At 41.9% G+C, this 26,151-nt stretch overlaps 1 protein-coding gene across 2 annotated transcripts in view; it reads right to left on the bottom strand.

The window, feature by feature from the left end:
* Positions 1-716: 716 nt before the first annotated feature.
* The window catches only part of MICAL3 (microtubule associated monooxygenase, calponin and LIM domain containing 3), a 102,507-nt gene continuing 77,072 nt past the window's right edge, over positions 717-26,151 (bottom strand). The window contains exons 29-36 of one of the 2 annotated variants that reach the window (XM_026052171.1): positions 22,986-23,036; positions 21,135-21,242; positions 20,306-20,399; positions 16,252-16,302; positions 7,297-7,362; positions 4,927-5,026; positions 3,747-3,820; positions 717-3,663 (exon numbers count right to left, since the gene is read on the bottom strand). In XM_026052171.1, the coding sequence (XP_025907956.1) occupies positions 3,479-3,663; positions 3,747-3,820; positions 4,927-5,026; positions 7,297-7,362; positions 16,252-16,302; positions 20,306-20,399; positions 21,135-21,242; positions 22,986-23,036 (729 nt within the window). In that variant the 3' untranslated portion in view covers positions 717-3,478. The remainder of the gene's footprint in view (positions 3,664-3,746; positions 3,821-4,926; positions 5,027-7,296; positions 7,363-16,251; positions 16,303-20,305; positions 20,400-21,134; positions 21,243-22,985; positions 23,037-26,151) is intronic. The other variant, XM_026052170.1, reaches the window with a different exon arrangement.

Below are 26,151 nucleotides of genomic sequence, written 5' to 3'. Positions count from 1 at the left end.
GTGTTGTCTGTACTGTGAGAAGAGCAGATGGGCTGCTTTGGCCGTCCTCGCTCCTCTATCCCCACTCGCCTCCTGGATGCTCCCAAGAGACCGGATCCCTCTCCTTTAGCATCAGGGTGCGTGAGCGCTCCCGCGTCCTCAGCGGGCCCCACGGGCACAAGTGGGGCTGCCCACCCAGCTGTCCTGCCCCACGGAGCGAGCGCCCGGCCCCTGCGGGAGGGGACGGCGCCGGCGTCGCGTGCCCGGCTTCTCCGCTGTGTCCCACTCGGAACAGCCGCGTGTGCACGGAGGGCACGCGGCCAAGCTCTGTGCTACAGCCCGCCTGGATAGCGCTAAGAGCTACAGCATCCTACTTGGATTCTGGTATAAATAAGGAATCTTGTAGTCACAAGAGCCTCCTTCAGCTTTAAAAATATAAAATTTGAATTAAAAATATTCAGATAGTAAAAAACCCCAGTATCTGATATGCAAGTTATATTCTTAAAGTGCAACCGAACAACAAGTACAAGTTGTGCCTTTTACTACCATTTTGGTAAAAAAGGGTCTTTTAAGGTTCCCATTCATGTATTTTTATATAATTCGCATGTGTGCAATGTTAGATCTTCATTTTGTCAGTGCCAGAGGACTTCAACATAACCTAAAGTGGTTTAGAGAATCGGCTTTCCCCCCGGCAGAAGGACCCTCAAGAGATATCATCGTTCAGCTTTGCAAAGACCTGGCCAGTGTCCTTCAGCACTAAGGGAGAAGCAGTAACCTGGTATTTCTTCTTCAGGATTTCTGTCCTACAGCTCATATTCAAAGATATTTTTTGTTCATAGTCAGATGTGCTCCACATACACATGCACTATGGAATGGACAGAGGCCAATTCTCTGTACGGGAACAAATTTACAATCACCTACTGTTTAGGTTCCCTTCTTCCCTCCTCCACTTCAGTTTCCACTGGCCGCTTGAACACATACCGTGTAAACCACCACTGGCAACGTGACTCCTGCAGCTGGCCTCTGCGCTGGCACACGGGCGAAATTCTGTTTGCAGACATCCCGCTGGTTCACCAGCGCTTAGAAGGAGCTCTGTGCCACGATCCTGGCGCAGCAGGTACCACTTGCTAACACGCACGATTACTGAACAGCACAGCGGTGGCTTGTCTGCTTTGTTTCATGGAAGTTTGCGTTTAATTTTTAATGCTTCAGCAGAAAACACTACGGAGGATGAAGGGAAAACATTTGAGGTGGAAAAAAACCACGTCTGCACAGTTAACAAGCACTGCTGAGAATCTTTGGGGACTGCCCTTAGCTTGAGATATGTTCAGGACTCAGATATGAATTGAAATTGTAGACCCTGGCTAACAGAAAACATCTTTGTTGAAGGCAGACTGTCAACAACATGAAACCATGTTAACTTCTATCTTTCTATCTGGGGCAAAAGATTAGAGGATGTGGAGCCCTGCTTGGGTATCTCGCACCAACAGCATTGTCAGGCTGAAAGTCCGTGCGCTGTAGGAATGCACTTGGGAAACAGACACGTTCTCAAAGATACTGAGGAGCAGGCTCGGTATTTCTTAACAGGAAAAGTAGTTGACAACTCGAGGGGAAAAAATTCTCAACGTGCCACATGACGGATGAGACGCCCACCCAGCACACAGTGCTGCTTCAGCTCTGCGGGACAAGTCAAGGGTGTGATGAGCTTGGGAATCTGTCAGACACTCAAGGGTGCTGAATTGCTCAGTGCATCTCCTGCTCATGTCTTCATGTGGGATTACAACAGGCTCCCTTGTGGCTTAAAAGCAGCAGCTTCATCAGCTGAGCCAACATGAGCTTCTTCCAACAGATGCACCAGGAAATGGTTTTCCAGCTATTTTTACTTACGTGGAAGCCCCTCTCGCTGTATCTCAGGAATGGGAGGGTCCTCTCTTTCAGTGAGAATATGGGATGTCTCTACCTCACAGTTTTGGCTTTCCTGTTATACACATTTAATATTTAAATAAATTAGAAGTTTACCCTGGGGGGAACGTGGGATGCAGAAGAAAAGTGTCCTAGGAACACAAATAGATTCTCACAACTCCATGAACGCACCGGATTTCATTTTAAAGGGAATGCATCCCATTGTAAAGGGAATGCCCATTGTAAAGGGCAGGATGCATCCATGGGTCCATAAATGCTGCCCTTGTTGTGAAGCAGGGACCAATCCGCAGTAGTGTCTTCCTCTAACAGAGTTAAAACACCCCCTCCACAATCAAAGATGTGTAACATTAACATTATTAATAAGAACACTAATAAATAGCCACAGGTAACAACGTCCAGTAATTTAGAAGTGGAGGTTGTAGGATGTAGCAGGCACACACACCCATCACTCATCCATATTTCTCTTAAAAGATACAAAAATGAATCTTCTTTCAAGTATTAAAAAAATAAGTTAATTGACATAAAAGGGTCAAAGTGACTGAGGGCCCAGGCAGGTCTTAAGCTTTGTTTCCAATGTGCAAAAACAAAATACAGAAGAAAAAATAAAAACACTGAAAAGTCTTAATGGTGGTTCAGTCACTTAAGGGCTTCTCCCTTTTGGGGGCTGACAGCCAGGAAACGCCTGGTAACACCCCTACCCCAGCACACACTTACTGCTGTCCCACAGTCAGTATTTTCCAGTGTCAAAACAAAAGCAGAACAAAGAAACCCATCAGCCTCCGAGCTGTGGCCGTGAAGACGAAGGCCAGCGGGAGCTCTCTCTCCAGTGTGTAGCAAAGCAGAAGGGCATCTTTCCGCTCTTCTTTTCCCCTTTTCTCCCCACAGCAATAACAACATGTAGGAGGACCACAACAGGGAGAGAGTCCTCTGATGCCCAACTCTCTCTAAAAACCGGGATGCAGGGAGTTACATCACTCCATACAAGCAGAATCTTCTCTGTCTCGTGTTTCTTCAAACCCATGCTTAATAATCAACTGCAGGTTTCTTTGGTGGGGAGGAAGACTAAAGCAAAGAAGGTGCTGCCTTGGGCTTCTGGAGCGCTCTTGGATAGCTGACTCCTCCATACAGGCTGCTACAGGCTGCTGTGGTTCTCCAGAGAGGGGTTGCCCCTTCCCTCTCTTCTATTAGAACTGGTGCAATGACAATGGGAAAGGAATGGACTGCCAAAAATCCTGTTTAGTTAAGGGTGCTTCTCCCCTTAACCTCCTTCCCCACACACACAGTTTGTTCCTTTCCCTTCTACCATAAGGAAAAAAGATGGTCCGTTCTATGGGACCTCATGGAGACTGCATAGTCTCAGCCCACTATCTTCAACTTGGCTTGCAAACACATGAAACTTAAGCTTCTGGATCCAACACACTTATCAAAAGGCTTCTGAGCGCTTCAGACCGAATCCCTGCATGCTGGCGGACCCTTTCGAGGTTTCCCCTTCAGTATCTTCCTATCCATGTAATTCTGGCAAACTCAGGGTAGGCCAACTGGACAACACAGACCAGCAGAGGTGAATGGTTGAAGCTCAGGACCAGTTCAAGCTAAAGCCTTTGGAGAGCATGACTGCCTCCAGGTCCTTGTCCTCCTCTTTTTCTCGAAGCCGTTGCTCCTCAAGGAGAGCCACAAGAGAATCTCTCTGCTCTACCACTTCTAGCATCTCGTTCAGGATCCTCTTCTCCTCCGAGAGCTCCTCATCCGTCTTTAGATGATCTGCAGAGATATGAAAAAATGTCAGCATACAGAGGACTAGAAGTACCCTCAAACACACTGTGAAATGTTCCTTTCGCTCTCACCTTCCACCGCCATCCTCTCCCGGAGCTCCTGCTGCAACCGACTCTGCCTGTCTTCTAGTTCCAGTTCCCGAGCACTGAAAGGGTAACAGATGAGGAGTCCAATGTACCACTTCTGTATATATTAAAAATACTCTATACATTGTTTTGCATTCATTCTTAATTTCAGCCCCTCATTTAAGTATCTGCTATGTGTTTTACCAATTTGTCTTTTTGCTTTCCCAACTGAGATTCTTAAGATATGCAAAAAGATCAACCTCCCCCCGCCCCAACTTTTAAATGTTCCCTCAGAATCACAAGTCCTTCACATTTAGCTCAGAAGTGAAAACAGGATGGGTAGGAATAGGTTACAGCGGAATTATCTTTCTCAGATAGCTGTGTACTGACCAATTTTATTTAATCCCGATGAAAACAGTTCTAATCTGAGACAGTTCATAAAGGAAGGACTAGACAAATCTGCAATTACTGTCAAAATGATATTTTATCTCTGTGTATTTCCTATCACCTCCCACTTTCACGAAAAATCTACTTCTCAACTAAGGCCATTATAGGCCACTGCCTTTTCAGGTTCCAAAGGGGAGAGTACCTTGGAGTTTTTCTGGCACCTAGAAAGACCCCGCCCTGGCCAGCCTGACATACTGAGAAACTAATTTCAGTGAATTTGCAGCAAAGGGACTAAGAAAGCTCCCAAGTTCAGTAACAGGAAAAGCTTTATCATCTGAACCCGGGTGAGAGGCAGTGTCATCCTACTAAAGTAGAGAAGAGGGCCACCCTGGAATATATGACTGAATTAAAGGTGCAGGATGTCAAACTGTTTTGGCCATACTCAAAAGTGGACTCTAGCAAAAACAAAATGATTTATCTATTAGATACAAATAAAAACGGAAAACACATATGAACAAGACCTGTTTTGCCCCACAACAGCCTGGCAAGGACTCAAAGCTTTGAACAAACATCCATACTTCTGCTTGGACACAAACAGTTGGAATTTTCATGCCTTACTAGACTTTTTTTTCTATCAGAGATTCTTCTGAGATGCACATTTGCTTAGATTCATATCTGAACCAAGAATCAGGCTAAGGGACTTCTGGCATCCCCACATTATAGGTAAGACAGTGCCAGCAGATCATCCATTACTATTTGTGGAGTATTTCCTCTTTTGCAGCTTTGCACGTTCACTCACAATATCATCAGCTCGGACTCGTAGCGAACCAAAGCGTTCTTCTCCTGCACCAGCTTGAACCACTCCTGCATCAGCTTCGGATCATCCTTCTTCCCCATCCCTGCCAAAAGAGAGACCTTGGTAAGTTCTCAGACATTGCCCTGTGATCATTATAAGCCCAAATGGCAAAAACAACAATGGGGGCAAAATGTGCAAAGAAAGCCGAGCAAGATGCTGCCAGAGCACTCCCAAGCCGGGTCCATTCAGTTTGCCTACAGCACACCGAAGAGTGGAAGCCACCTCCAAAAGCTTCTTTCTCTTTGGAGCCTGATTTTTTTTGCTTCCCAGTTTTCTTGCCACTGCTTGTTTCTTCCTTCCTGCCACTGCAGAAAGCCCGGATGTCTGCAGCTCACTTCATTCATTACAGTAGCTTCATACTTCATGTCAGCTATTTAAATGTGTGCTCATCAGAAACTGATCAACTTGCCAACTCCAAGCATTTACCCTTATTTTCTTCACAACCACATCCTTAATCTTTTGTTTTACTGGCCAAAAGTAACCTTGTATCTTCTTTTTTTCCCGTTTCTTCAGTGGCTAAATAAGTTTTTTTCACTCTTCCTCCTAGCCACATATATATCCACTGTGGCAATGCCCACTGCACAGCACACACAGAAATTACTTCTACTGTTTTGCACATCAGCACTGGAAAGAGAGAGGGAATCCCCAGTCACATTTGCTAACATAGTAGGACAGAAAATTCTTGGGCCTCCATCAGCCAATACAGAACTCACAGTTGATACTTCATTTATTTCACAACCAAGTCCTAACCCTACTCAACAGTCCACTGATAAATTTCATCTTTCAGGAGCTACAAGGAATAAATCGCAGAACTCTGTTCTCAAAGTCGCTTTCTGACATTTCCCAGTGCAAGAGCTTTCCATGGAAGCTCTTCATGGCATTATCCTGTTTTAGGCCCCTGATTCCACACCCCGCTACCTTGCATGGCTTAAATCAAACGCCAGCAAGGACACTAGTAGGCTGCCTACCTGCAAAGAAGTGTAGGCAGGAGAAAGGCCTCAAATCAAGGTCAACGGTATCTTCTGGCTGCAGAATCCTATCTGCATTGCATATAACCTAGGCTTGTTGAAGTAACTAACAGCAGTGTCTAGTTTGTTATTACGGATACCTAATAGCTACATCGAGAACAAAACATCTTAAACAATGGTTTTGATGCTAGCAAGAGTCAAGCAGCAAGCTCACTATTCGCTCTGGGAAGCTACACAAATACCACATTAATGGCCAGTTGACTCATACCTATACCCTGCTTCCATCCTTAAGGTCTCAGAGAAGTGTTGCTCTGGAGCTAAGAGCGTAAAATTTCTTTTAAACCATAGCTTAGTTTGAAAATATCTGCATTAGAAATATTGCAGTAGACCCTTGGGAAATAGCAGCCCCAGTTGTGGCACCCTGAGAGCCCCTGGCTCTCTGGATCCTAGAGCCAGCATTCCTCTCCGAGCATCTCTGCACAATATGCCCACGTGGCCACAGAGGAGGGGAGACAGCACATGCAGATGTCCAGTGCGGTGGTGCCATGAAAGCACTGGGAAGTCTCCCCACCCTTTCCAATGCCAGGATGTGAAGGAAACAAATGCCTCTAAAGAAAAGCCCAAAACACACCGCTACTGACCTATGAAATATTTAATTATTTTTAAACAGCCAATGCACAGAGGAATGTGGGAGGTCTTGGGAGGGAGTGTTGACAACTGATGTGAGGGAGCATCATGGAAAGCAGAGTAAGTGGTTAGCAAAGTTACACCATGAACACACATAACAGCCCCCTTCCCCCATGCCTTGGCAATGGAAAATCTATGGTATTAGGGACAGTTGAAGAATACACTCAGCACGACGGATCAGGGAAGACTGGTCTGACTCAAGGCTTGTTGGTTCTTAAACTTCAGGGATGTTTTCCAAGCCAGTCTTTTATAAAGAGACAGTATTCCTTTAATCCATACATTCTAATTAAAAGGCTATTTAAGGAAGGGGAATTTCGTCCCTCATCCCACTTTCCAGATACCTTTCGCGCAGAACACCGGAATTAAAAAGACCGAATGAAACCAGAAGCTTTGGAGAGTGATGTTACTGCTCCCGCTGCTGCTGCCCCGTGTCCCTCCCAGGCACTACTCCCTCCCTACCACAACTTGCAGCAGAAAAAGGGATACTGTACCTTTAGTACTAGCTTGTCACAAGCTGCTTACCAGGGTGCTACTGCGAAGACGGGTTTGGGGGAAAAGCAAGAACGGGGCCGAGGGCTTCGTGATCACTAGCTGCCTAGCACTGCTACAACAACCCAGCGCCGCCAAGGGGAGCGGGGAGTGTGTGAGGTTACGTTACCTTCGTGGGCACAGCAAGGGCAGAAGGAGAGAGGTCTACGACGTGGTGTCCCGGCATTGGGCTCAACTTCAATAGGACCAAACGAGGAAGAGGAAGAGGCAGGAGAGGAAGTTGGAAGTGGAAAGGAAGAAGGAGGAAAGGGGTGAAAGAAAAGACAAGCAAAGGACAAAAAGCGTAAGAGTGAGAAAGAAAAGAAACACAAGAAGAAAAGAAAAGAAAAAAAATACAAGAAATGGAGAAGCAGAAACAAGGGATACACTCTACAGATGAATAATGTCCCTCATAAGCACAGGTAACAGGTAAGAGGCAGACTGAGGTCCTGGCGAACTCGGCACAATTACCAGGCAGGAGGGTTTTGTTGACTGCCTTCCTGACACACATTTTCAATCATATGGTCCTCAGCAAAAAGACTTGTGGACAAGATGTCGGGATGAGCAGAGATGAATGGCTAACCCTGCTGATAAATGTCACATGTAATGCATGGCTTCATCTGAAGTCTCTCCTGCATGTACAGGACACCAGCTGTGATGAGCCGCCCTGCTTTAAAGATTTATCAGGGCCATGTTCTTATCACCTTGGCAGCATTCACTGATGGTGAAAGTGTCCTTTTTAGTGGAAAATAATCCCTTCACATGGGGCACATTAAAGGGCGAATCTGATTAATGTGGAAGCAGCCTGCCAGGATCTGCTCTGTCATGAATGGTGGGTACACATGCACACAAACGTGTTAGCACAGATTTTTAAAAGTGATTCACATCAAGGCCTGTGTGGGGAATGATCAGCTAAGAGCGTTGCATATTTAAACAGTAACTTTAAAGCTGTCCCTTGACATTCTCATTTTACAAAGCATTTTGAAGCCTACAAATCCTGTTGTAAGTGACTTACTGAATATTTTTCATCATTTCTATCTACTAAGTGAAAAGCAAACATTTCACGTTTCCGTAGTGGTTCAGCTATTTTAACACTGAGAATTTGCTTTTCACTTGCATTTATGTTTCAGAGATAAATAGCAAGAAATAACTAATATCACTCTAATTTACAGGGGAACATATACACCAAAAAGGTGATGAGCCTCAAACATCAAAAGTAAAAGACTGAAACACTTAATACTCTCAACACACAACTGCATTTAAAAAGGGAAGGCATTTCTTGGAAAAGGCATAAACTCCACAGCAATTACATGTTAAGAATAATTCATGGCTTGGGAGAGATTAGCAGAGCTTGATTATCTATGATTAAGAGACAGCTTTATAGAAGTCTAGACTATCAGCAAACTGGGAAGGCTTTAGAAGGGACCATCACAGAACCGGACCAGCACAGGAAGGACACACTGGAGCAAGAGGGAGAGCAGCACATGAGCTTCCAACCCTGTGCCTGAGCAGCATGGCTTTCTCACACGGGAAGAAGCTTCTGTACTGGGAGCAGGAAGGGATGACAATAGGAGAGGTTCCACAGTTGATCAAATGATAGTTACAAAAAAAGCATCGTATCAACATCAGCTGGCAGTACCTTAGTTGCATACAATTTCCTCACTTCATTTTAAATGAACAAATCTATGGCCTTTTTTTTCCCCCTATGATTGCCATTTCATAAATTTAGGTTGAAAAAAGAAAAAAAAAATCAACCTCTCAAATTTTGCAGGCTATGCACTGTGAAGAATAAGCTGTCACACAAAGCAGGGCATTTAGTGAAAGACACCTATTATGTTATTTTCTTTCATATCCTATCTTATTTAACATTATTTTTTTATCTTGGTGTAACAGCCATTTAGGGGGGTCAGGAAGTGGAACGTAACAGTTGGGAAAATCCACTTCAATTTTTCAGGTTTTGAGTTTCATTCAGACTGGGGGGAATGAGGGGAAAGTGAGAGCCTGATAAGGCAAACACAACTATATTTATAAATTTCAAACTATGGATGCCTTGGCAAGGAATTCACAATTTGCCCTACATGTTCTAAAAATAAATACCCAGTATTTATTTTTATATGCCATTCATCTCAAGGTGACATGGTCACAAACAACTATCTTTTGCCCTTAGTGGACAACGGGGTCAGATCTTGAGACAAGATACGAACTTTGGCACAAAGCCACAGGACTTACACAGCAGAAGACAGAATAGCAATTATTTTTCTTCTGTAATACGGACCTCCCCACATGCCCAGAATTCTGTTTTATTCTTTTGCTCCTCATTGTCCTATTTTCTGGTAGAAATACAATCCTCCTGCTCTCCTCTAAGCAAAATGTGTCCTTCAACCAAGTTATGGAGTCCTAGGTGTCTGTAACACTGCTGCTGCTAAAAATGCTAGTATTGCTCTTCTGGAAGCTAATGGACACAAATGGCAGTATGAACAATAATGCTATACTCAGTATTCCAGATATGAATTATAGTTGAATCAGTGAGCATAGTTACAGGATCATGAACATGAGTAAGAGGCAACCTGAAAACTTACCTCGTATGCTTCTCCTAAACTGCGAAACTATACCAATTGTTATGCCCTAAAATATGCCATAATCTTAAGCCAAAAATATTATAAAACATATAATGTAGTAGAACTTTAAAGATATTTTTAAAAACTTCCAGCACACTGCACACAGAAGTACTGATACAAATAGTACAGATTGCATGAACAGACTGAAGTAAGGATCTTTTAATTTTAAGAGGAGAAATATTTTACTGTTTCCTGAAAGGGTGAAAGATTCTCACTGGCAACAGCAAATCCTTCAGTGCATTCCACATCACACATTTCATTAGCCCTTCAGATAAATTCTTTCAAGAAAAGGCTTCTTAACAAAGAACAAGGGAAAAAAGATCACCCAATCAATGGAAAAAAAAAAGCAGCCCTTTTGGCAGCTGATTTAGATATGAGTTAATAAGTTCATTCATATTAAGAAAAAATGCAAGCATACAGCAAGTTCAAGAGTACTCACTGTGTGTACTTCTAATTAAAGACAATCCTGAGAAGATGCTGAACTTCCTGGCCAGTACCATTAAAAAGGACACCTATACAATACCCAGATGGACAATGCAGAGTTAAAATTCTCATCTATCTTGCCTTTATTGCTTCTCCTGTTGCATTATGTAAATCCTCACAAGTCATCTTATTTCTCCCAATGCCAAGCGTGACCAGAGTTTGTGGATGGAAAGTTACCACTCTTAGCAATCTTTTTCTTGTTTCCCCACAGAGGCAAACCCACCACTACATTTGCATTAATCAGCAGTTATTCCCTTTCAATATCACGTGCCAACTTCTCTGAAATCTATGTAAAATCTTCGAAGCAGAGGTCAGCAGCTCATAGCCCAGATACCAAAGGAGGTGTGTTGAGGAATTTGGAAAGGCACCCAGGGTGACTGGTACAGAGCCAGGAGCTGCAGCATTTTGAGGAAGAAGCATCTCCTGCATGTTCTGACCTTCGTGGAGGGGTGCAAGGAAGATATCACCTTGCATTTTAGCAAGACAGTATCAGTAAAGTGACTGACATTATCTCACCTCTGTCAAACGGAGCATTAGTGAGGTCATGCAATCATGTTCAGGCTCTGATTTAAACAGGAAAGCCCTTCTTTGGCACAGTACCCCTTAGAGATTGCAAACTTTGCCACAGTGGCTGAAACCAAGAGCCGAACCAAGAAAAAATGCCATAGCTCCCAAACCACTTCAAAACTGAGAACAGAGATTTCAGAGTTACCAAGAAAGCACACCTTTTTCCTTGTACATTCCTCTTTGTTACACAGCACACACTGGATCATTGCCATCTTTTCTAATTTTTATTTTACTACTTCATAATCCCAAGCACAGGAGCAAAACTGCTCAGTCCTGGTGATGAAAGCACAGTGGCAAGTTTAGGGTGGCAGATGGCATTATCCCCACGTGACAACTCACCATTAATCCCATTCATTATTTGCACATGCCCTGTGGTATGAGGTGTGTGCTGATGTCTTAGAAATGGTGAACCACTGCAAACAAAAAGTCTCTTGAAAAGAAACACCGCAAACCTAATGGCATCAGATCCTTTCCAAGCTTTGTATCCAAAGGCTTTAATTTTTATAGTGCTGACTGACCTGGGCAATTTGGAAATTAGCACATGAAAACACTGGGCAGGAAACTCTCAGGCTACCCTGAGGCACCACTTGGTCAGCACTTCACCTCACAAACTCAGAACATGGTATTTTCCAAAGTGTTTTTCTACTCACAATCTGTATCACACATTTGGAGACAGACCAAGTGCTCTATTTTTAACTCAGTGCTTACATAAACATCAGTCCAACAGAGATCAGTAAAGCAAACTGTGTACTGATCCCATGAAATATTCTCTTTCCAACTCTTTAATAATGGTATGCTCAGAAACTAGACAGCTGCAAAATGAAGTGTTCCACCTTTACGACTTGGTGAAGTTCTTCAACAACACGATTGCCAAGCAGCCACCTCATCACTGCAGCACTTAGAAAGTTGAGGGCAAAGATTCTTACATTTACCCCAAAATACATCAGTTGGGGCATCTGACTTAAAACTTACAGCTTACTAAATCTATGCCAGACCCAATATGCTCTGAAGTACAAACCAGAAAGTAAAAATTAAAAAAGAAAAGGAACAGCAACAGTTGGAGCAGAATACACACAGAAATCTGCTGCCTTCTGCTAGACCTCAAAGCGCTTCAAAATGTGACCAGAACTGGTACATTCCTATACTGGATCTGTTCCACAAGATCCAGCAATACCTGCTAAGTTTTGTATTGCAGTTGGGAGAACTGTACAGAAAGAAGCAGGAAAACAACAACTTTTTGCTTGCAGCATCTAAGAAGAATTCCCAAATCACACTTAGTAAGTTCTGCTTATCACATGGTCTTTCCTTCTCCAAACTCATACTGAATACAATTTACTACCAGTCCATTTTAGTGACAAAAGCAACTGCAGACTGAGAAAACACTGTTTATCTTACAACTGTAACTCTCTTCCAGGAGGAGTGTTTTTGCCAATGACAGGACATAGGACAGTTCCCATTTCAGCATGTCAGACTCAGGTCCCGTAGATTCAGAGGGGCAGGGCCTCAAAAGACATAGTCAGCTCAAGTATATTAAATAAGCTAATAAAAAGGTAAGTTGTGGTAGAGCACGCTTTCAACAAAGAATAAATTAAAAAATAGGCATTTTTAAAAAGCAAGCTTTTTTCCCTCGTTTACCTGAAGTTCATAAAAATTCTGCCAAATGGAAGAAATGTCTGAAACACCACTATCAAACACACCAGGTCTCTTCCTTACGTCTTTCTTGGCTACCTTGGCATGGCCCAGCCAAGGGCTGGGCAGGACCGGAGTGACGGGCTGTTGTCTCAGGGTTTCCCCACTGGGCGCCTGTAAGAGGAAGCTCCTCATCTGATCCCAGAGGGACCAGAGGAGGCTCCTTCCCGGGGCTGAGGAGGTGCACACTGGTGGTGGGGAGGAGCTGAGGCTGGAACTCACTAAACAAGGAGCCTAAGAGCACTAACTACAGGAGAAAGGAGAGGAAAGAGCAGGGAAAGAGATAGGGGACAGAGAGATAAGACAGGTCTGTTGAGAAAGAATGAACTAAAATTGATTGGACAAAGAATGTCAGGTAGAAGAGGGAGCACAGCCCCAAAATGGGGGGAAAGAGACAGAGGCAGGGACTGAGGCTGTGGAACATGGGGTCAGGAATGAGAGACCAGGAAGAACGACTGCAGGGGCACAGGAGGTCTGAAGGGTTGATATACTAGCATTTCTTCATCAAGAAGATTGAGATTAAATTTAAAACGCCTGATAAGCAGAAACCAGAACTGAGAATGAAAATGGAACTGGCCTAAGGAGCTGTGGATGGAAAAAGACAGGATTAGGACTGTCTGCAAAAAGGGAGTAAAATGGACAAGGAAGGTGTAATCACCACAGCATTGTGTCCTTCCCGTGTTTGACACAGGATCCACATTTTCCAAGTCTCACCATTCCACAGCTGGCAGCCAATATCTGTGAAATTCTCTGAGCGTGTCCCATTCCCCAAAAGGATCTAGAAAGGTAAATAACCTAGAATTGCTACCAGTTGCTCCATAAAGACAAGTGACAGACTTCTCTGCGGAGGATCTAAAGAATCTAAATCCGTTGATAAACCAACCTAATACCCAGTCTTAACTTCAGTTGACTTTCCAAGCTTTGCAGTGCTACTTTCACATAACTGCATATACAATACAATACAACAGGAATAATTACTCAGCATGGAAATGTGACCACCTGTACTGTGAAAAGAAACATCTGTTTTATGGCAACGGTCCGTGATAGTTAAGATCAGAAAGAGAGGATTATGGTGTCTGAGCAGAGCAACAGGGACAGTTAGGAGAGAGATCTGCAGTCTTGCAAATTAGCACTTGACCAGGACATCTGAAGCCCCCATTCCCTTGCCTAAGTTGTTGTGCAGTCTGAACAACTTAATGAAACACAGCTCTACTTAGCGCAAAGAAAATCCAAAATATTTTTTTAAAATGTCCTTATCACTCAAAACCCATAACAGATGTCTCCAAAATGATTAGAGACCTAAGATAATGTGTGATTTTGCATAGTACTCCACTGGTAGCATGACCTTAGAGCCTTGCCCATGCCTCAGAGACACAAGTTGCCAGCAGAATTCCTAATCCATGCAGCTGTGCTTGCTGCTTACAGTGCTCAGCAGCACCATCCAGCCACAAGGCACCCCAGGAATTTTGCTGGGGCTCCCCTAATGCAGCAGCTGGCCCCAGTCATGTTAACTTCAGAGCTGAGCTCCACATCTGCCACTCAACAGTGCTAAGTATCATCAGAGCAATGCATCCATTCGGGCAAAAGTGTTCTGGCAGCCCCAAAAGCAAACACAGAGCAAGTGACAGAGGCAACAAAATCGAACTATGAAGCCACATATTCCAGCAGGAATCCAGCAGACTCTACTGGGTTGTTGCAATTAAAGGGATACTGCCCAATCTTGTATTTTTAAAGTTTGTTTAGAAAAAAATGTTTTTGAGATCTGAATAGACTTGCTATAGGTTTTAAACATATCAAGCATTAAAAAAAAATGTGAACGTTGTCCCTGACTGTTGGGAAGTCCAGGTGACTGAGCCACCATATAGAAGAAAACAGCCTGCAACAGAAGACTGAAAACGACCACTCTAGAGTGACTGTTGAACTCAAGAGAAATGGAAAAAGTCAATAAGTAAAAAAGATGAAAGGTAAACTTGATTTTAATTGTTGGAGGTTTTCTGCAACACAGTTGATTTTTTTTTTGACAGTGTCCCTTTAAGTAAAGATTATTTTGCTTTCTTACAGCCATCATTAGTGATTTTGAGGGACTGCTGTCTCTAAGGAGGCATTAGGAGAAGGAGGGAGAGGAGGGAGAGGCATAGTGGAAATAGCATTAGCCAGGGATAAGGATCCATTGAAGTGTAATTCAGCATCCACCCTTTTACAGCTCCTACTACATGCTTGTTCATATGGATGTGGGCCTGTCCTTGTAGGCTTTTGTAGGAAGAGGGTCTCAAAGTGTCTCTGTGGAAGATATGTCAGCAGGGAATATGAGAGCCTGAACAGCCAAGGAAGCACAGGGCTAAGGAGGCTTATCCCATCAAAATTACCATAGGGGAGTAGGGTAACAAGGAGAAAAGTCTTCCATTTTGAAACGTTGACTTCTAGTGGATATTCCTAACTGGGTATAATTAACTAACAGCCTATTGTATTGGGACAATTTGGAGCCATTCCCAACAGGCAGCAGCAGAGAGACTGCATGTGAGACAGCCATGTCCATGAAGGAGAGAAAATGACAGTTAAAAAATCGGGTGACGTTACATTTCAAAGGTCAAATCCAGCACAAAACAAGAGAGGAAGACTTCTTGCCTTGGAACAGCCATGGAGTGCGTGGATATTTAATTCTGCAGATCTGGACTGTAATGGACTCCCTCAACAAAACACAGTCTAGATTTAGTAACTTCATATTCCTAAAGACAAATGAAAGGAGACTCTTGGATGACAAAGCAACATAGCAGATTGTGCTTTCTCTTGGATCCACGGACATATTTGTCCATTTTAAGTCTGCAAGAATAAACTCAGGGTTAACTAAGCTAGAAAAGAAAGGAATTTTAATCAGCAGGATGAGCAAATGCTAAGCAAATGCCATTTGCAATCCAGAAGGTATTCACCTATTTAGGGATTCAGGAAGTAGTATTAAAAAAAGGAAAACTATAATGCAGAATGATAACTGATGACTATAATCCATATGTGGGGAAAAAAAGTTAAATAATCTGACATGTCCTTTAGCATTTAAATGAGATATAAGGAAAATTAAATAACAAGAAGCTTTTCAGCAGTGTAACAGTGCTAAATGGGCTCTAGGAAAATTGACTGGATTCTAACAGTAGAATCTCTCCTAACCTTACTATGACAAGAGAAGAGAGAATAACTATCACTTACCTACAAGTGTTTTCTAAGTTTTTTGAGTGAGCATTTGTTTTGTTAACTCATCCAAACACTAGGTTTTTTTTTGAAAGAAGCAATGAGCTTCAAGAGCACAAGAGGCAGGCAACGGCATGACTAACCCTTTAGAGAGCTTTTTACCCTTGGAAGCTGACCAATTCTATCGCTCCCTTCGTGATAAAATATTTTCATAAAGGAGATTTGGATGGACTGGACTTTGCAATGGAGAAAAAAAACAAACCAGAAGGGCTTTCCATTACCAGGAAGGAAGCTGGCTGGCATGATCCAGTTGTGAAATAATTAACAGCGTGGAAAAGAGAAGAGGGAGCCTTACGTGCACCATTTGTGGAGTGTTGCAACGTCTCCTCTCCCCGAGCTGGAAAAGGGGTTCTGCTGTAGCCAATCAGTCATGTGCAAGGGCTGTTCCTTCTCGTTTTGTGAGCCAAGGATGGGAGAAGTAGGTGAAGGGAGGGGTGGGGAGGAGTGTCAGCAGGATTAGTGTCAGCAAGAGGTTCAGCTATACATACCACCCAGATGCAAGTCGATGAGGTCACTGTAATAAGACTCTCCCCAATAGTCTACAACAAGGAAGTGGTGAAGACAGAGTTATTGAATCACCTCAGGCCCACACAATCAGAGCAATATAAGAGAAAGAGACGGACAGACAGACAAAAAAAAATAAAGGAGACAAACAAGAAAACATGCATATATATACAGGTATGTGTATATAAATACACACACGCATATATGTATATGTCCCTCTCACTACATATACATATTCATATCTATATATCTATAGATATATATGGATATAGATGCACATTTATAATGGGAGGATGAGAACAAAATTCCCAGCAGGCAGGCAAGGACTTCCAATGGGAAAAAACAAGAAGTTTACACAGAGACACTTCACCTATTTCAGTCTGCACCTGACACTGATGTCTGTCTGTTCTTGCTGAGAAAGGAGGAGCTATTCCTTCTGTTTCCATGCTGAGCAATATGTCATAAGGAAACACTGTAATTCCATGGGTCAGCTGCAGCAAAGGTGTAAGGGATGAGTCCTTGGAGGTGAGCGAGTGGAGGATATATGTGTATAGCACACGAGTGAAAGGCATTGACCAAATGCTGGCACAAATGGCAAATGTCTCAGTGTAGAAAGACAGGCTCAAGAAATTTCTGGCTTGACATATTTTTCAAGGAAATCAATGAAAAAGATGGAAAATCCACACGGAAAAGGAGAGTTATCACCATATCCAAACAGGCGAATGCACCATCATCCAAAGGACTGCTAGTTTAACAGCAGTCTCGTTCAAGGGGTCTCTTCCACCGACACATTGCAGAAAAATGGGAGAATTCTTCACTGGGATTATCCTATTGTACCTTGTCCGTGATGCAAAAGAGAGAAAAAGAAGTGAAGACAAAAACCTAAACCACCTGATTATGACAAACTCGTCACATGAAATGGAGCTTGCACTAACTGCCAGAGGGTGAAATTTTCAAGGAAAATCACAGAGGACATATTCAGGTAAGTAAGTAATCATAGGGTCATAATCATAGTAAGTAATCATAGGGTGCAAGATGATTTTCTGGATTCTAAACTAAACTTTGTAACAAGCATTCCATTTGCAGAAGAATAAAAGTGCCCTTCCTGAAACTGAGCCACATTAAAAATGAAGAGACAAAGAGGTAGACAAGAAAGTACAATTATTTAGATTAGTCAAAATTAAAGTTGATAGTGACCTCCAAGATGTTGCTGAGTCTGATTAGTTGACTAGCGAGCAGGATCATATAGAGTATTTCATCTTGACAAGTATCAGATAAAGTGAAATTCTTGGAAAGAACACTGAGCTACTTGTACCTACTGCTATGATCTAAATTAACTCTAACCTCTGAGGGAGACAGCAGGGCACCCCTACAAACGATTTATTAACCGTCTGTCAGTGTAAGTCAGCTGGCAAGAAAATATTAAGGTGTATGCAAAATGGATGGAAAATAGAAGCAAAGTTTTTCTAATTACATTATACGTATGTTTCTATAGTACTATTCTTTTTCTTAGCAATCCAACTTAAAATTATGATTTGGCAAAAATGGAAGAAGGTCCAGAGGTCGGTGATATGAACAGTTAACGTTACGGAAGACCTATACTTCAGGAAAAAATGATATCCTTTAGTGAGAGGATGGGCAAGAAGATAATGATACATAATATACAGAAGCATTTCACATGGTCTTGTCTGTCTTCTTCCACAACAGAAAAATAAAAATAAAAATAATGAACCACTAAAACCCACAAAACTCTGTTTCTTCTGTCAGGATTTTCAATTAACTAGTAGTAGGAAATCCCTAATAATAATATATAAAACTTCAAATATGAAGTTGCATAAGTCAATGAATGATTAAAGTTAAGACTTTTCCATTCTGTACTGAGAGGGGAGCTGAATAAGCCACTCCTTAGAATCCAGTACCTTCTGCAAGAACAAATAATACTGGTTGTCATCCACAGGATGGTCTTTCTTTGCATGGCCATCCTCTACTTGTGAGGACACAGCATGCACAGAAGAGGGCTGCCTCCCATGTTTCTTCATCTTGCACAATGTTGTTAAACAGAGAGAGATCTTCTTCAGACGACACCACTTCATAGGCTACTCTTCCCTTTTCAGCTTTTGCTTACAAGATTTCATCAAGGGCAGGAGCTGACAAGAGTGTGACTTCACACTCTTAACCAATGGCACTGCTAAGTGCAGCAGTCACTGCTGGTTACCATCTGATGCAATGCAGGTAATAAGACATTTATGTTAATTTTCTGAATAATTAATGGTAATTGGAGGCGGAAATTAATGGATATCAATGGGGAGTGAAGTCACAGAGCAATTATCCAGGTCTGTAATTGTGAAAATATGTAACACTGTCCATGCAAGAATGACTAGAGAGGTGAAGGATAGAGCTGACTTTTTATCTCGTGTTTTCAGCTAATATGGGTTAGACCTTTTTTTTTTGAAGAGAATGCGTTTCTTGTTAATCCCCTGAAAAAAAATGGAAGAGTTGAGGTTGATGAGTTCCTATGATGGAGTTAAGCTTCTGTAAACAATAAACCATCTTTTGGTGGAAATGTTGCCAGGAGCAGAGCATATCCTAGAGACTTACTGGAAGAAGAGATTCTCCCACTTTGCAAGAGCGACCTGTGATTTCATAATCCTGCTATGAAAATCACATACATACAAACTTAAGTAAGACCTTGTCCTTTTCGGATGAGTTGCGAGTGAGAAAGCTGACAAACTTTCCTACTTGTGCTAGCATGTCCTACATGAGTGCCACTGGTGAATAACCAAGACAGATTTCCAAGTGAAAAAAATGAAAAGTAAAGAAGCAGAGAAAAGAGAGGGGGAGTTAGTAAGTGCAGTAACCACTGGGCTGGAGAACAGAGTGAACCACACAGAAATACACAGCACAGGAAAAGAGGCACCACCACAAAGAAACACGCTGTGTCTCAGGTTATTTTTTGAACCCCCAAATTAAAAAGCCAGTCAGAACACGACTACTGAAGTGACTGAGATTGTCCTGCACACCTGCAGTAGTCATTTGCTTGGGTAGGTGCTCAACCCTGTTGTTTTGCCATGCCCTTACAGAATATGAAACTACTAATCGTCGTGGCCAAGTAGCAACTGCTGGGAAGTTACACTGGATCCTTCCTCTGTTGAACCTTCACTGATGAAGCAACTGTGATCTTCATAGATACAGTGATTGCTCTTCAATGCCAGCAACGAGCCAAGCCATTTTCCAAACACTTGTTCCACTAGTATAATTTCCAATCTCTGATCCTTGCAATCAGGTGCATAGTCCTGGGCCTGACAGATATACACACAATGCATTTGCCTGTTGGATGTCTGACTCCCTGTATTTAGGGATTTCCAAATTACTATTCCATTATCTGAATCAACTGTTGCTCCACTCTTACACTTTGTCAGATCGGGTGATGATCATTTAACTGAATTTCAAGTACATTTAGCATATTCCATTAACAGCTCAACATGGATACCTTTCAGTCCATGTGTGCATTTCTACTCTGCACAACTTTGTCAGAAGTTGCCAGTGTGCTGGGCTGTGCAGTGAGGAAGATGTTCTGTGATGGTCCCTTGTAAGGACACTACCTTGATAATCCAACGCAAGAGAGAAAGCACACACAATTTTACAATTACTTCCCTAACATACAAACAGGATTCTCTTACTGTGACAGCTTTACATGAACTGCAGCCATGAAACCCCTGCCATTTTCTAGCTGTAATATCCAGTAAAATGCAAGAAAAAGTCAAATGGACATTTTAATCTATTAATAATTGGAGGGTTACCTCTTAAGCCTCAGGCAAAGGCAAGTGAACTAGTTTCCTGCCATTAGGGAAATCCAAGGATTAGAAGAAACACAGGAACAGTAAGGCCTCAGAAAGATACTAGAAAAGGGAGAATGAATTCACAATCTGATTCTAGGCTACAATGGTCCAATTGCCTCTAGAATACAAACAGCTATGGACTACTGCACAAGCATTTGGTAAGAAAACACTGAGAAGCAAACCGAGCTCTGCTGGATACCTGCTTCTCCCCGAAGGGCCTTCTCCACAGCAACTCCTCTCTCCTCAAGTTGTCTCTGCTTCTCTTCCACCTGCTCAAGCTGGCGCTGGATGATCTGTCCAGCAAAATAAAATAAAACAGAACAGCAGACACTCATCAAAAGCAATTCTCTTGTTCTGCCTGCAGTCCTCATGCAGCTCTAAATGACTTCAGGCAAATCAATCTTTTCAGAAACAAATATCTGCATTCAACAATACACTGCTTCGGCAGGTAGCACTGCAGTCCCCTGCAGAGAAGGAACTCCCTCTGTATCCTATCCCTTAGTTTTACAAAGACTTTGATACTCACTTACCTGCTGCAACTCCAAACACTTTTCTATATTCTAAAGTGAAGGTAATGCTATTCAGTTAGCTTCAAGTTTTAGCAGAAATCCCATTACCAACAGACAATGTCACCAGTCTTCCAACAGATCTCTCCTAATGAAATGTTAATCTGGTAACGCTTCCCCCAGCAACATAACTTAGTATAACAATCATTGGTGCAGCCTCATCACGTATTGACTACCACTCATCTATTCAGTGAATGGTATTTTGCTCTTCTCCAATTAGATAGGTGTCAAAATCACTATTTGCCATTTTTCTTGCTCTAATACCACCAGGATAGCTCCAGCAATTCTTCCCATGCTTGTGACATAGTACCAGGTTTGACAGAGAGTGAGAGTGGTGATAATCACGTAGAAACAGAGGAAAGTTCTGGCTCTGGATCCTCTCTTGGCACACTAAGAATGCCAGAATCACGGTGCTTTCACATAGACGTTTCCAGGCATGACACGCAAAGTGTGAGGCACTACCTGGGCTCTGTGTAACCTCTTTAGCTCCTCCTGCTTGGCTTGTCTACGGGCAGCTTTCTGCACTCGCCGAGTCAGCTTGGCATTCAGTTCCTCTTCTGTGTAGGCTCTCTGAAGGAAGAAGAAAGAGAAGCAAATTCTATTTGCATGCCCAGAGATAGAGGGGAGGGAAGAGAAATTCTCTCTGCCAAAATCTCACAGGAAAAGAGTTGTGTCATTGTCATGGCTGTGTCAAAACTCAAGCTTTCATAGGCACAGGTGTTTGCAGTGCAGCGAGCAACAATTTCAGGGTCAAATCAGGAGTGAAGAAGTGTATAAGCCAACTGCAAAGCTGTGACTTTATATAGTAGCCTATCCCTGATTTCAATCGCTATATGGAAGCTCCCCACAAAGATCATTATTCTTTTCCTCAAAAGAGTTAGCCAAATGGATTTAGCTAAACCAATATAATAGTGACTATATAAAGAGGTCACCTTGAAGACAGTGAAGCATGTCTACATGAAACAGTTATAACAGCACAAACAAGAAATTAATTTAGGCCAGTGCAGTTATATTGGTTTTCCTCTCTCTCCATATCTACCATTTTATTTTAGAGCAGTAACATCCATATTTGCCAATTATATTGGTATAACTAATTGGAATACCTGTGTATAAATTTATGCATTTTTTTCTATGTATCAGGAAGACAAAACGAGACTTCAAAGCAGACAATCCCTAAACTAAAACTAGACTACCACAACACCAAAACAGAGAAAGGCTCTTTATATAGAAAGGTATTTCCTCCTCTTTTCTCCCGCTATGGCTAGTTTTAAAAATAAGTAAATTGTTATTGACAATGGAGCTCTGTATTTTTTCAATTTTTTTAGTTGGTTGTTTTGTAATCTAGGTAGGCTTCTTTTCACAGGCTTTAAGAATGTCAATGGAGCTTACAATTGTAATTACAGTGAAGAAAAGAACTCTCTTTCACATACATTTACACAGGCTTTAAGGGACAGCTGGAAACAGATGCCTTCCACTTCTGGAAAGATATCTTCTCCATGGAGAGCCAACTTAAAGGACAAAAGATTAATACAGACCAACCAGAATGTGTTTCATCTAACTATTGTACTGCCACATCAATCTGTCTATCTCTGTTTTATTGCCCTCTGCAAGTAGAGGTCTAAGTAGGGACCACAATTCTATTCAAAACTCCTCAGAAAGGAAATTACCAAGCACCACTGCAAAAACTCCAAGCTGTTAATGGTTTTCTTTTTTTTAAACACAAATTCCACGATGACACCCCAATTAGAAGGGAAAGTCCTAAAGGATGAGATATCCCATCCCACCTAACACTTTTTTGACTGTGAAGATAGGACAATAAGATCTTCAAACCCAGCAATATTACTGAAATAGAAACACAACTTCTATCTTTTCATTTTAACCTGATAGAGAGTTTCACTGAGATTTCAGGGAATGCAAGAACCCTGAAGGACACTGACTGAAGAGTGGCAATTCATTGCAATTATATCCTGAGTATTAAAAATATATATAAATATACATTTAACTGCCTAGCAACCCAAACTGTTCTGCAGTTCATCCATAATTGTTCAAAGCTCATCCACACTGTTCTCTACAGCAGTGAATTATTTTTCACTGAGAAGTGCATGCACTCTAAGAAGTCAGAGAACTGGGAGGCTAATGCATTTTTCAGACAACCTCCACAGAGATTTTGCTGCCCATGTCTGCTGACATCTCAAGCATGCACAGTCAATGTTTGTGGTGTTAGTGCACACGTGATGGGTAGCTATGGATTCAAAGGGTTAATGCAGGGACACGCATGCAGCAATGGCCAACTAGTCGGAATGGAGACACTACCTTTGACGAGTATGATCTCTTGAATGCCAAGGCGTGTGGTACATAAATCGACTTTAAAGGGGAATGGTAAAGGAAAAAAACAACATACAAAATGAAGCAAAATCAGTTCAACATTGAAAACAGATGCACAGTAATAAAACAAAGCTGCTTTTAAATGAAACATGAAATTGTGCAAATGCTGAACATGGCCCAGACTGATTAAGCACAATGGAACTTCTGCCACAAAACTGAGGTTCTAGCGCTATCCTGAAGGCCCTTGGGCTTGGGACCCTCTTTGAAGATGAATCCAACCTGTAAATCCATCTTCTATAGGGATTCTTTGCCTTCTATAGTCTCTGCTCATCAGATTTAATGTCTATTGAAAAAATAAATGTACATGCATATACAATATTTTGGCTTAAAATCTGAAATTATGGCTTTATCCTGGGCATGCCTGGTCTAAGCCTGCTCACCCAGTTATATATTACATTTTGCCATACATTTACAGACTGATTTACAAATATCCTAGAAGTTAGGCTTATTTTGTGATTTTAAATGATCTTTACTTAATAAAAATGATCATTTACGTTTAAATACCATCATAATCCTCCTCACTGCTTTATGACTGGAGCAATACTAGATGGGCCCACAGTGGGTAACATATTCTACATTAATGGAATCTCCTTGTCCTAAAAGAAAATCTCCAGAGAGTTTGAGGAACTCAAATAATGGCATTGCAGCACAATTGACTCAGTGCTGCTGCACTGGATAACATTCTCATTAGTGCTGAGTCAGGAACTAAACACTGTCAAACTTTTTTTTATTATTCTCATTTTAATTTTCTGTTCTGGTTATTCTCTCTGGTAGTTCCAATGAATACTGAAACGAAACAAGAAGTCATTTCTTTCTCTATCCAGTGACATTGTAAGCTACATTGCACCCAGAAAACAAGGCCAATAGACTACGTGGGGTCTGTAAGAGAGGTGCATTTTCCTTCTGGCATCAGCTGCAGAAGGCATTGTGCCATTCTGGGGGAAGAGCCAGCATTTTGCTTTCCACATTCAATAAACTAAAACCAGTCACAGCTGAAAAGCCACAGAGCAACTTAAGCATGTATGCAAACTTAGGTAACCAGCAAACTACCTGTAGCAGCAAATGGATGTTTGACCACAAATACCACAGCTGTACAGGAACAACGACAAACACACACACACAGATAATGACAAATATCTATTAGCACAGAGCATTAGGCTAGGAATTCTTTACAGGACGCTTCTCTTGAAGGACAATACACTAAACAACACTGAATTGCTCACTGCTGATCACGCAGGACAGGCTAAAGAGAGCAGGCTCTCTGGGGAGCAAGCTGGCTACAAGAACCAAAAAAGCAGCACTTGCAGCATTTTAGTTCAGCGAAGGGGTTCACATAAAAGTTATGTGACACACAGGAAGTCAGTTCTTACCATAATGAGTAACAGGTTCTTTGTAACTTAAGATAAGACCACCTTAAGTTAGTATGAACTCAGTTTTGTCAATTCGAAAGTCCAGCTACATTTACTTTGATAGCAAAGCACCCCAGGGTTTGCAAAAATGTTTGACATCCTTAAGGCAGGATGCGTTGTAGCCAGAAAGTTGAGTTTTCAGATCCATTTCCTCTGATTAACTAGACTCATTCTCAAAAAAACACTCCATTAGAAAATAGGCAGATGCTGAGCAAAGAAATTATTAACATCATTCAGCGACAGCAAATGATAGAAAATGGGAAAGCAACATTTCAAATGAGCTGTGAGATATTCTGAATATTAAGATTCCAGGTACTTGCCACTGACCACATCACCCATAACTGTAGTGATGATACTGTTTCTGCAGAAGTTAATTTAAATCAAACTAGCTCAACATAGAAAATGTGACCATCAAGATATACTCAAGTTTGAGAACAGGCATGGACCTTAATGAAGCCCTGTCTTCTCCTGAAAGAGCATACAGTGCAGAATTGTAGCTTCATAAGTCTTATCTGAACCCCTTGTACTGCAAGGCTGTCCTCTGCTAACCACGGGTACCTCATTCTTTTGCACCTCTTGCAAAATGCAGAATTTCTCATGAAACGTCTTGATAGCATGCAAGGAAGAATGGAGGAGGAAGGGAGAGAGAGAAAATGCAACCAAATAAAAACAAAATAATCTTCCCCTCAGAAAAAAAACATATATACCAGTTAGGAAGAGGGAACAAGGGAGACTCAAGTCAACTCACAACTCCTACTTCTTTCACCAACCCCTTCCATGAGCCTCAAATTTGTTAGGTATTCTAATTTATTCTGCTATATACACACACAGAGAAAGTACTTCCTATGACATTCAAGCTGCAGTACTTCTATACCTCTGCCACCTGAGCCAAGTATCAACTAGATGCTGGCATCTGAGACCAATTCCTGCATAGTGGATGAAACGTTGGAATTTGGATGTACAGAGCACTCTGTGACAGTGCTTTCTTAGCTAATCTGTTCTTCGTGCGAATCAGGCTCCACAAGGAAGGGGCAGAAGGAATTCTCTTTTCAATTTTCTGTACCAGTAGGGCCTTAAGGTACTGTGGAGTCAAACCATGTACTGACTCTACTGATCATAGAATGAAAGAATAGAATTGGAAATGAAGGAATCTCGGGAGTGAAAGCAGTATCCTTTCCCCTTATAATAAATGTAGCTGATCTTATTTTAGCATTATTAGTGCCACACTAATATTGAAATAAATAATCTGAAAGCAATTAACAGATAGTTAGTTATCTAACTAACAGGCAGTTAGTTATCACTACTTATTTTCCAAATTGCAAATAAACTAAACATATCTTTTTTTCTTCCTGCACTTCTAGTGGCATCCATTGATCTCTCTTCTGTTCTCTCCAATATCTTCCTTTACGTATAATTAAAAGGGAAACTTATTTGGCTAGAGAGCCATTGATAGGGCTTACATTATAATACCATAGCACTTGCATAGGAAACCTGTGCAGGAACGAGAAACAACTTTCTCAGAAGAGGCAGAGTTCATACCAACCTACACCTGAACGAGGACACCAGGCTAAGACCAGTCCCTATATATTGGGATTGTGCAAGGACTTGCTGCGTATATCTTTATCATAGCTGTTCCTCTTATCTTAGTTTGTTCCTCTTCTCTATAGGAACTAACATATGGAAAT

Source organism: Nothoprocta perdicaria, unplaced genomic scaffold (assembly GCF_003342845.1).
Source record: "Nothoprocta perdicaria isolate Ctin4 unplaced genomic scaffold, notPer1 scaffold_84, whole genome shotgun sequence".
NCBI lineage: Eukaryota > Metazoa > Chordata > Aves > Tinamiformes > Tinamidae > Nothoprocta > Nothoprocta perdicaria.
The sequence above is the reverse complement of the archived record's forward strand: the minus strand, read 5'-3'. Positions and strand labels throughout refer to the sequence as shown.